This window comes from Vanessa atalanta, chromosome 22, assembly GCF_905147765.1.
Source record: "Vanessa atalanta chromosome 22, ilVanAtal1.2, whole genome shotgun sequence".
Lineage (NCBI taxonomy): Eukaryota > Metazoa > Arthropoda > Insecta > Lepidoptera > Nymphalidae > Vanessa > Vanessa atalanta.
Genome location: NC_061892.1, coordinates 1522176 through 1534371, shown reverse-complemented (window position 1 = coordinate 1534371; position 12196 = coordinate 1522176). Strand labels below are relative to the sequence as shown.

The 12196-nt window shown below is 31.1% G+C and overlaps 2 protein-coding genes across 2 annotated transcripts; both read left to right on the top strand.

Annotated features, from left to right (window-relative positions):
* Window positions 1–2937: 2937 nt before the first annotated feature.
* On the top strand, window positions 2938–4208 carry LOC125072629. Its single transcript, XM_047683270.1, has 4 exons — window positions 2938–2963; window positions 3186–3478; window positions 3580–3750; window positions 3993–4208. The coding sequence occupies exons 2-4, from the start codon at window positions 3230–3232 to the stop codon at window positions 4035–4037; spliced, it is 465 nt and encodes a 154-aa protein (XP_047539226.1). The 5' UTR covers window positions 2938–2963; window positions 3186–3229; the 3' UTR covers window positions 4038–4208.
* Window positions 4209–6046: 1838 nt separating this feature from the next.
* On the top strand, window positions 6047–11688 carry LOC125072626 (chymotrypsin-like elastase family member 2A). The gene is made up of 7 exons (XM_047683266.1): window positions 6047–6404; window positions 7088–7264; window positions 7742–7955; window positions 8394–8503; window positions 10069–10248; window positions 10462–10618; window positions 10997–11688. Exons 1-7 carry the CDS (start codon window positions 6144–6146, stop codon window positions 11227–11229), a joined length of 1332 nt encoding a protein of 443 aa, XP_047539222.1. The 5' UTR covers window positions 6047–6143; the 3' UTR covers window positions 11230–11688.
* Window positions 11689–12196: the final 508 nt, after the last annotated feature.

The following is a 12196-nucleotide window of genomic DNA, read 5'->3' as shown; positions in this document are numbered from 1 at the left end:
CAATTGGTGATTGGGCCTGTGTAAGTAGCACCCACTCAACAGATATTTTAGCTTAAAATCCGAAGAAAAAAATATCTTAGCTTCAATATTCATGTTATTTTTGACTCTGGAAGAGTCAAGTTTCGTAATTATTAATTAACCACGTTATTTGAATTTAAATAATTTAGATGAGACACTGACAAAGTTAATGTAATAAAAGGACTGATCGAACGTTCTTTCATAATAAAGTTCAAACAACCTTTGCCTACAATTAGAATTCCAACAGACGCCCAAACATTAAATGTGAGAAATATCCTTAAATTGACTATCTCAGAAGTCAGTCGTATATTATAGCTAGTTTATAGCTCACCTTGACAAATTAAGGTTATAGTCTTTAATTTATATATCTTCTCTAGCTATTGGAATTGAGTATCACCATGTACGTGATCATTTTGGAAACAGTCACTAGACCGGTTTTTGCCTTTATGTTATCATACACAAGTTGCTGTATGCAGTTACATGGTATAGTCCTTTTAAAACTGGTTTTATATTTGTGGCTGTTATAGCTTACATTAGTAATAACTGCAAGTTTTTTAGATCCTAAAATACTTATTTTATACACCACAAATAAAACAGATACACTGAAAAATGGCAATAGAGTACTTTTATTTGGTGGTATGGTTATGTGTAAGTCCGTCTAGGTAGATAGCATGTATCCAATACATTAAATAGCACTATTTATTGTGGTGTTCTGGTTTGAAGGGTGAAAAAAAATAAAAATAGTCCTATTTAATGTAATGTAGTTGACAATCAGAACATCTGTAAAATCATTAGCAAGAAGATTTCGCGTCAGAGTACTTACTGTGCCGTCCTCACTTGATTTCCAACTTCTTTATTAAGTCAATTGAAGAACCATATGGAAATTTTTTAAATTGTTAAGTTTTATACAAAAATGTCTTCATAACGGACTCTATATGAATAAAATAAAACGCCTTTTATTTCCTACTGATACATTATTTCAAGTTACAAGTCAACTATTTTAATGCACTAAGCTATATCTTTAAATTCTATAATTTTCTTCGACTATTTACTTATTATTAATTAAAAAATATAAATAATAAAAAAAAAAAAGACATTTAAGATTAATTTTCAGGTTTATAGTATACTCATTTCATTCTTTTATTATTGACATATATTTGTAAGACATTGATCTAGTGTCTTTTAATTTTTAAAGCGCAAGTAGATTGACGATTTTCTGTTTAAATATGAAAAAAAAACATAATTATTTCAACATTTTAAAGGCGAATTAAAACAAATTACAATACTACATAAAATCGACATAAATAAGCTTTATTTTGAGGACTTATTAATATGTATAAAATAGCTAATGAGTTTGTATTAAGTCAAGATATTATTATATTATATTAACAATAAGTGATTGTAATGTTATGTAGTTTTGTTATTGAAAAATAATTAAGATTTAATTTATACATAAGTAAATAAATATTGGACAACATCACAAACATTACTCTGATCCCAATGTGAGTAGCTAAAGCACTTGTTTTATGGAAAATCAGAAGTAACGACGGTACCCCAAATACCCAGACCCAAGACAACATAGAAAACTAATGAACTTTTTCGACATCGACTCGGCTGTGAAAATAACCCGGGACCTCAGAGTAGCGTACCCATGAAAACCGATGTACACACGACTCGACCACGGAGGTCGTCATATATTTGACAATGTACATTAATAAAATCAAAAGTATACTTGAGGTTAGGTTGTGTCACGGGATAATAATGCATACGCTTTTATAACAAATATTATACGACCAAAAATAAGTAATGGCATAGAATTTTATAATATGTACAAATATCACGTTTTTTAACGTTTATCGATGGATATTTGAGAATCATAGGCACTTGACTTTTAATATAGGTATTAAGTTGATTTGGTGTAACCAGTTTTTGCTTTTTGCAGTACCAATATCTATGGATAAAAGATTATTAAGATGAGGAAATTGATTATTTATATTCGCGCAAGCCTTCCAAATATAAATAAAAAAGCTAAATGGGGAGCTGATATCTCTTCTAAAATTCGAATCTGTCGAGCGAATCCTTATGACCCCTGTATCTTTTACTATCAAGAAAAAAATCTCTGTCAAACTGAGAATAAGAATGAAATTTATCTATTTTTTTTATTTAAGCCTTTGTGTTAATAAGTTTGTGGTATGGAAATAAAGAATATATATAATCAAAAGTAACGATGGTACCACAAGCACCCAGACCCAAGACAATATTAGAAAACTAATGAACTTTTTCTACATCGACTCGGCCGGGAATCGAACCCGGGACCTCGGAGTGGCGTACCCATGAAAACCGGCGTACACACTACTCGACCACGGAGGTCGTCAAACTTCAGAACTTGCTTAAGAAAACTAACTTACTTAAGAACTTACTTGTTGTGAGTATTAAACAAACGGCACGGCAAAGTTTATATATATATTAACAGAGTTGGCTAATAAATAATGAAGACCAATAGACTGGGTAAAAATAAACTAAAAATTGCCATCAGTAGAGATTATACTGTTGTATATTTTTGTGCAAAAAACTGCTGATTCGAATGAAAACATGAAAACTTTATTGGATCTTTTTGATGTTGCATAGCATCCGCTTGGAAAGTTTATAAAATGGATTTTTTCTATTGTTTAACTAAAAATGGAAACATGCAGCCTACGATACATTTTGTCAAAAAATTTGATCGATTATAATGATTCTCAAATAAGAATTGACTACATACTATACTTGCTAGTTACCAAACACATAATTGTTTCAAGGTAAAAAACCATTACATAATTTATGTAAAAAACAAAGCAAATACTTTGCTCAAAAACTGTTAGTAGAGCAAATATTATAATTAATTTTCATATATACGCGGAATATTGAGTGCTCATCTCTCAGTAACGCAGTCTACATCACACGGTACGGTGTTCTTAACATACAACATACGTGTTTGACATAGTTAACCTTTGATTGATTATCTCATTGTTTAGGCGAAGTAGTTTTTCAAGTTTTGAATTAAAATAAAAAAAAAATTTTTTGGTTACTTCAGTATAAAACTTATAGTGTATTATTATAGAATCAATGTATCATATATAAATAATTATAAATTATTTTTAAATATTTTCCTTGATGCTTGCAGATTGAGCTGGTGTTAAGATTTCGTTGGATCAGTATTTTAATAGTTAAAATGATGAAATGGATGACATTGACTTTAGTCGTTTTTATTATAAACGCAAAGTGTGATTATACCGAGATAGTTTCAGGAAATCCACTTATCCATGTTCATCCTTGTATTGGATCAGATCATATCGTAGTGTCATATGAACCAGGTCTGGCACCAGAAGACGAGAACCAATATGGAGTTTACATTACTCATGATTTTAGAACTCAATCTAGGATTGAAATAACCCTTGACGCATATGCAAACGTTACTCTGGTAAGTAAAACGTTTTTCTATGCAATTATTCGTGCCAGCTTATTACAAAACGAAATTAATTGGATTTTTTTTATTTTTATCACATTGAAAATTATTTTCAGAATGACAAGGATTATGCAAGAGTTTTCAGAAATGACAAAAACTACCAAATTCGCTTTTTCAAAGATCACGATGATATCGGTTTAAGGATTATAGGAATACCATTTTCCAGAGTACCTTACATTACGAGCCTGAATATAAACGGTCACGAATTCTGCAGTCAACCATTACATGTAAGATAAATTGTATCTATTTCTTAATTTATAATAACAAAACTTACATACAAATAGGACACTTGTTGGAAATTTTGTACATATCAAAGTCAATGTATATATATTTTTAAATTGATATGTTTTACAACGAATTCATTGATACTTGATACTTCGTTACAGTCTTTATTCGAAGTAATAACTTATAAGTAATTTATGATTTGTATTACGTAATAATTTCATTGTAAATTTCTCCTTTATTCTAGGGTTACCTGGACGAGTACATATTAGGTTACAAGGATCATGCATAGTCTAATTAATTATTCAATGACAACTTCTGGAATATGCCAACTAAGAGACATTGCACCAATCACTGATGAAACTTATGAGGAAGTGTCCTTCATTATTCTGTCATGTTGTCTTCATAATTTGGTTGAAATATAAATTAAAAAAAAAACTATCTCATTTATTTCTATATTTTATTTATCAGGTGTATGGTTGATGTTAGGGTATTATATTTTTTAGTCCTTCGAGCTGGATACGATAAGAGTCAGGTAGGATAACTATTAAAGTTTTTTTGGGTAACCCTTTATTTCACCCCAGTCACGGTAAACTATTCCATTAACTTTGTTAACAAAAAAAAAAAATTGTCTGCAAATCAAAATATTCCTAAGTAATATTGTTTTTTTACAAGCAATTTTGAATCCTCATTTTACGGAGCTGTAAATGCAAAGCTATCGGTGGTTCGAAATGTAAATTCTACCAAGAAGAACAGGCAAGATATTTCTTGCCCGTTCGTAAGAGTAATTACTGAATACAGTAAATACTCTTTTCCAAGGTTTCAAATACAAAAATGTTGTCCTTTAAATACAATTAATTTTATACAATATATCCTGCTTGAAAGTTCAACAAGTATTGATATTTTATAAAAAAAATTGAATTTATGAATCGACATAGCTAAAATTATTTGCAGAATAGGAACCCTGGCGCAATAACTTGTAAATATACATAATAGTGTTGTAAATATATTGAAACGCAAATATTCTATAAGTATTATATTATTCTTTAGTATTATATTATATAAGTATTCCAACTTAACACCTCGAAAGGAATTTCTAAGTCCAAGAATATAAAAGAGCCCAGACGACTCTACAACTAACTGAAAACAGATTCAATATCTGCAATGAATCGAAAATAACAATCTACACAAGTTTTATCCTTAGTTGACAAATTTTCAAAACGCTGAATGTATAGTTTTTTAGTTTAAATTCATAATCATAAGCCCCGAGGAAGCAACAAGATAGGAAATTCTCATCCTTATTTACGATCGTAACCCCATTAAGAACCGAATTTTCAAAAGCGCAAGATTAAATTTCCATTAAAAAAGTGATGAAACTTGATTGTGAAATATTGGCAAATACATAATAATTTTTATTTAAGTTAATTTTTTGTCGAACTTGAACTGCTGCTGTCTTAGATTTTCGCGATTATTACACATTGAAATAAAACTAGTTTTTTAACGGATTTAATTTGTTCGTGGTCACGGGCAGACTGCCCGTGACCACGAACACTGCAAAGTGCTCGAAACGTCGGGATGTTAAAATAAAATAATTAATATACGCGATTAAATCCGTTAAAAAACTAGTTTGAACTGCTGCATTACCCATCATCTTGCATCAAGTATCCAACATCTATTGTCAATCAATCTTTATCGATTTAGTTATTGGTTTGTAAGTCATACCTCAAAAATACTTTATGTATGTAAATATTTAATTTAAATTGGGATATTAGTGGATGTCGGAAGAATGGTTTATATTGTATTGTAGCATGTTTACAGTGCAATGGAAATAGTTGCCCGAATACTTCACCTACCATTAAAATACTGAAGTGGAAGATAATATTTGATACAGATCAATGACGTTAAATGCCTAAATATACCAAAATTTTATTTTTAAATGTTACTTTTTTTCGATTATCGTTGAATTACTCCACTTTTCCACTTATTATGCTCGTAGAAAAATATACATTAACTTAATTTTGATATAAAAAATCATTTCACAGCCAAAAAGGCCTCATACTTTTTTTTTTTTTATTAAAACAAAAGCACAAATTTTCAATAGGAACCTTTTTTATTTATGTTATGAGCTAAACATTACTTTTTTTTTTTCATCCACTGTAACAAAAGTCCTAGTTTTGTATGATTTTGACGCTCTAGGCACTCCAGTATATTACGTTTATATATTTTATCGTATCTAATATGTTCGTAGCCTAACGTGTTTTCCACAGCTTCGGGTATTGTGGTAATTGGTTAATTGTTCAATTGTAATTGAGACGTGTAAACATATACAACGTTTAGTAATAAAATATATTTTTAATATTCAAAATTATTACCAATTAGTTTAATAACATTAAAAATTATGATTAAACTAGTATGTGTTTTAATATTTATTCTATTGAAAGTGGAAGCCGATGAAAGTGACTTCGATCCAGTTGGGAGCCCATTGCTCGTTGAATATCCTTGTCAGGATTCCAAGGAAATTGTAACTTGGTTTGACCCTGGCTTGCCACCAAGGGAAAAAAATAGGTATTATGTCCTGATGAATAGATATTTTCCAGCAAATTCTGTAATAGAAATGGCTTTTGATTCGGACGTGAACATTATGCATAGACACGAGAAAGTAAGTTTTCTTTTTTCATCTGTATGTATATAAAGCCTGTCGAAAGACGCAGCTCGTTTCAGAGAAAGTTATCTCCTATACAATAATTGCTTTAAATTTAATTCAACAGTGTAACACGATGATTCAAAATTGCTTTTATGAGCCTACTTGAATATACAATATTTTTATTTTGATTATAATAAACAAAAGTAGATGAGCATAGCTGTTTTATATATATTTAACTTTTGATCTGGCATGTAGAAGCAAGCACTAAATGTGCTAGCTTCTTAGAACTACAAAGCACCTAAGATTATGTACTTGTTTGTGCTCACTGGTAAAGAAAAACCTCATGAGGAACCTGCTTGCATCGGATGGAATTCTGCCACTTGTTTATCTAGCGTTGGATCAGATTTGTGAAAAGGCTTTTTGAGAGTTTTTTAAGTGTAAGGGTATTATGCAAGGCCGTTCGAGTAGGTGCCATCATCATATATTCTACCGCCAAACAGCAGTACTAAAATATAGAAGTGAGTCAGTCTTCAGGCATAAATTAGTTTCCAGGGTTAGTGGACATTGGAAATGTAAGGAATGAATAATATTGCTTACCAATGGCCGTTGGTGACCACTCCCCATCAGGTCGTTTATTTTCCCGTCCGCTCAATAAGTTTATGTGTATTCTCAATTGAATTTTATTTTTACAATTTTAGAATAAAAATGGAACGCTTACAAAAATATTTGTGGGTAGCAACGAATCCCTAACGTTAACTTTTGTTTCCGAACTCATGGGATTTGGATTTATTGTGAAAGGCGTCGTTCCAGGAACAAATCCTTATTTTGATAGTTTAACTATAAACGGTGAAGAAGTCTGCAATCAACCAAATGTGGTAATTTAATCAATTTAATATTCTTCTTACATTAAAACCAAAAGTATCTTAAGGTCCTGAAAGTAGAAACGACACTTAATTCTTTTATTAGAGAAGACATAAATATTTTTTTAGTATCCAAAATTTAAATCCGTATTATATACCATTGAAATGGTGTTAAGTGTTACTTTTCTTAATTTTGAATTGACATTAAATTATTTAGCCGTCAGTTTCATCATTCTTCTATAATTTAAATTTCTTTAGTGTTAAATTTAATTGTATTTTATTTATTATTTGCAATGAATAACAACAACATTTCTTGCTAGTTCATCTCAATAAAATCTACATTACGAAAAAGTGATATCTTTACATTTAAAACGATACTGTAAACTGATGATGCAAAAGTGCTTCACCTTTTCTTCTGTAATATATTTTGATTTAATTTAATTTCTAGTTAATTATCTTAATAGTCAAATCTAATATGTAAAATTATATAAGGGATACCTCGAAGGATACATAGCAGAAACATTGGATAAGGGTCCACAGAGGAATTGTGGACATCGGAAGATAGATCACACGGAGTTGATAGTCGAAGGAACTAGTACTAAGCCTGGGGATTGGCCGTGGCACGCGGCAATTTTCAGGCTTAGTAATAAAGTTTTGCAATATATCTGTGGCGGAACATTGATCTCTAAAAATTACTTATTATCAGGTAAGTAGTTCTTTAATATTAAGTTCTCTTAAAATCTTTTTTTTCTATTATTAATTAATAATTTTTAGTTTAATAATTTTGATAGACAATAATTATAACATAAATGTTGGTTCACTGGTGGTAGTGTTTGTGCGAGACCGCCTGGCACCAACTCTCGTTGTCTCGGTTTGAAGTTTGAGTTTGACACACGCCAAAAATATAACATCTTAGTTCCCAAGATTGGTGACATGTTTGGGATGTAACGGACGGTTAATATTTATTAACGTGCCAATATTTATATGCCAGCTTGCTTACCTATTTTTAATAATAAAAAAACACGGCTGGGACTGGGAATGAAATACCTATGTAAGAAATTGTTAAAAAACATCTGGGAATTGGAGTTAATTGTGGTCATCGGAACATTCAACTTGATATATATTTTTCTTATTATTATTTCAGCTGGTCATTGTGTCACTATGAGAGGAGTTCCACTTCGACCGGGTGACCTAAATATTGTTCTTGGAAAGTATAATCTGATTGGAGGCGATGCTGGAACACAAGAACGAGCGGTATGTACCTGATTTACTAATCTACTTCATCCGCTAAGATCACGAGGGCAGCATGCACGACCACGGCATGCCTATTCTCGTGTTTCGCTTCAAAACCTGAAGGATAAGCGGGAAGAAATAGCCAATCTTAGTAGCCACTTGGTTATAGGCTTTGTCACCTGCTCACCAGATATTTCACCGTCAAAAAGCAATACTTATTATTATTGAATGATTGTTGAAGAATGAGTGGGTCAGTCTAGTCAGCCACTAGACGTACAAGAGACATTATATATTGTCGGTGTAAGTGTTCATGAATATTCCTTACAGTGCCAGTATGTATGGACAGTGTCTACTTAACATCGGGTAGCCTATTCTTCAATCTGTCTGTTTTTTATAAATCAAATAATAGCTGTTGTATGAAGTGCAAGTTATTTTCTTATTTGTTATGTTCGAAATTTAAATTTTATCGAATTCATTTATTTAACTTTTTAAATAATTTTAACTATTTAATGGTCTAATGCGAACTAGGAAGATTTTTTTTGACAATAATGTTCGCCACTTCGATACTAACATTTCTTATACACTATCCCAATCGAGGAACGAGTAGTAGTAGTAGTAGAGAGGAAATATAAACAATTCTTCTATTTATACCAATATTTAATGCGATTTGCTAATAGCTTTGTTACTTCACACTAGGACAGTTCCTGATTAACATACCTTTATTTTTAATAAAACATAGTCTGTTATTTGTATTCATCTATCCTGTGGTTGAAAATAGTCATAGATACGTTTCAGTTTAATGTGTCATGTTAATTTAATTATGGTATTTTGGTTCTGGTGTGGTTTTCCTTAAATTTGCCAACAATACTTTGCGATAAGACTAATGACGTTGTATTCTATTTAGATGAATGTCGGCGTATTGTTTTGGGATTTTTAGGTCTTTGTTTATTGTATCATAACTGCCCTGTTGGCTTAGTGGCAATGGAGAGACTACAAATCATAAGCTCCGCTTTTTATATCACAGGTTTAGCTAATCAAGTATATGTTATTGGATTTTTCTGAAAAGAAATTAGCAGTCGAAGCGTGAATTTGGTATATAGTAATAGTTATAGTTTCTTGCCTCGTGAAGCAGCAATTTTATTGGTTCTGTACCTGAACTCAGGTTGTAATTTATGGCTTTATAGACCTGGACTATGAGGACGAATATTAACCACGCTAGTCAAGATTGGACAATCTATACTAATATTATATACGCAAAATTAACTCTATCTGAGTGTTTTTTCACGGCTATAAGCCCGAACAGAAATTAAAAAGATATTTAGTATTAAGTAAGCTTGAACTCCAAGGAAAGACATAAGCTTTTTTATTTATAAAAATAAAACGTCATGTATATATATATATATAAATATATATATATATATATAAATATATTTATATATATATATAAATATATAAATATATTTATATATATATATATATATAAATCTTGATTAGAAATTGCACCTGTTTAAGTGTTTACAGTATTCACAGATCAGGGCATACTGAATGGTAGCACCCATACTATTTTTACTGTCGTTAATTTTCAGGTTCACAAAGTAATTGTTCATGAAAAATTTAACTATATGAATCTAAATAATGACATTTCTCTACTTAAATTTAAATCTGAAGCCATATTTACTGATTATGTACAACCTGCTTGTCTGTGGTTCAGCAACGCTGATAGCAACCGAGATGATCATTTGGAAACAGGACAAGTCTTTGGAACAGTAAGTTAAGTAATATGGTAATAATAATGTCGAATAAATAAAGAACGATTACACTTATTGATAAAAAAGTACTATCTGTTTGGAATGAACTTGACCTTAACAAAATTATGGATAATAAATTGTATTATAAAAAATTGTCAGATTTATTTTTGAGGACGTCCCATAAAATGGATAACGTTTGAAATGCGATATTACATTTGTTCCATATTTTAGATTGTAGGTTGGGGATATGACAGTAAAGATGCTTTAACGCGCCAGTTGCGACAAGCGAAGATACCCATGGTGTCAGAAAACGCATGCATTAAGAGTCATCCTCTATTTTACGCAAATGTTCTAAATGGCAATAAATTCTGCGCTGGATATCACAATGGTAACGCAAACATAAGCTTATATTTTGATATTTCTCTTTTAGTTATAAACATATTAAGTAAAAATAGATTTGCTACACAGAACTCCCTCGGGATTGATTTAAAAAATCCCTCTTCGCTCATAAATCGATAAAATAATTTGACAATCATAATATTTCAAAAATAAATGTGATTTATTACGATCGAAATTTCGTCTCGACGAGCGTCTCATTCTGATCACGTGAGGATTGTATATAAATTACACTTTTCTGAATAATTATATTTCATATTCCAAAAAATGTGATTAAAGATTCTAAGATTAGCGCATTCAAACAAACTACCACGCCACAGTTTCAAAGTCTACTGTCTTGAAGCCAAATCTCACTCTTCTTTTGTTATAGGTACATCTGCATGCAATGGTGATAGCGGTAGCGCCTTCCAGGTTTTCGTTGCTGACAAAAATCACGATCCGAATTTAGTCACAACTGGTGCTTGGTACGTCCGTGGTATCGTGTCTGTGACAGTTGCAAGAACAGATCAACCGATATGTGATCCGAAGCATTACGTCGTGTTCACTGATGTGGAAAAATATCGACCATGGATTGATGCTTATTTGGAAAACGAAAGAAATTGATTTTTTTTTCATACAATATTAACCATCACTGTAATTGTTATTAAAATAAATTTTATATACTACAAGTTTTGACCGGCCTCGTGGCTCACATGTCAGGGAGGGGGAAATTTGCTGTTTGTTTCAAGTGCTATTTACAGGCACAAGAAATACAACTTGTTAGTTCGAAATAGTGTGTGGTGTATTGAGGAGGCGTTAGATTGTTAAAATTTCATACCGTGGTGTTATCTACAGCCAGTGGTGACCACTTGCCATGATGGTTATTTTTCCAGTCTGTCTATTCTTTTATAATAATATAAAAAAAGAACTAACATTATATGAAGAATAAGATACTTTATAAATCTAAACGATTGGACCAGAATGTAAAGAAATAGCATTCTTAAAAGATTGGAGCATATTTTCTTCTTTAAGTGATCTTTTCTTTCTCCTAATATTTAATATATAGTTGTTAATGTTTCATATATACACATCATATTTGTAAAAGAATAAATATTTTTTTTAATTACTCCTTTCCTATTTTATACTGAAACTCAAATTCCTTTCTTCAATATAGAAGCATTACACTTACTTATTCATAGTCAAATTAAATACTACCACGATTTCAGAAGAGAAAATGGGTATTTTCTCTTCCGAAAGGTAAAAATGGGTATTTTCTTATCGAAGGTCAGGGTTGACCTGAGACAAACCGGCGAAAGAAACTCAGACAGACACGTTCTATTTTCAAGGGAGGTTAGTCAACAACGCACATATTATAGAGCAAAGGTATGTGCGCAACGCAGGTGCACAATTTATTCCCTCACCCTCTTAATCCGATGGTACCGCATATCCGAACGGTTTCATATTATTTCCACGACACACTTCCAATCTCCATACTCCGAGTTGAGGCTGAGATTTTTTTTGAAAAACACTTTTTTTTTTATCGACCATCTGCTCGAATCCAGGAATCTGTAGCCTAATATCTAGCCACTAG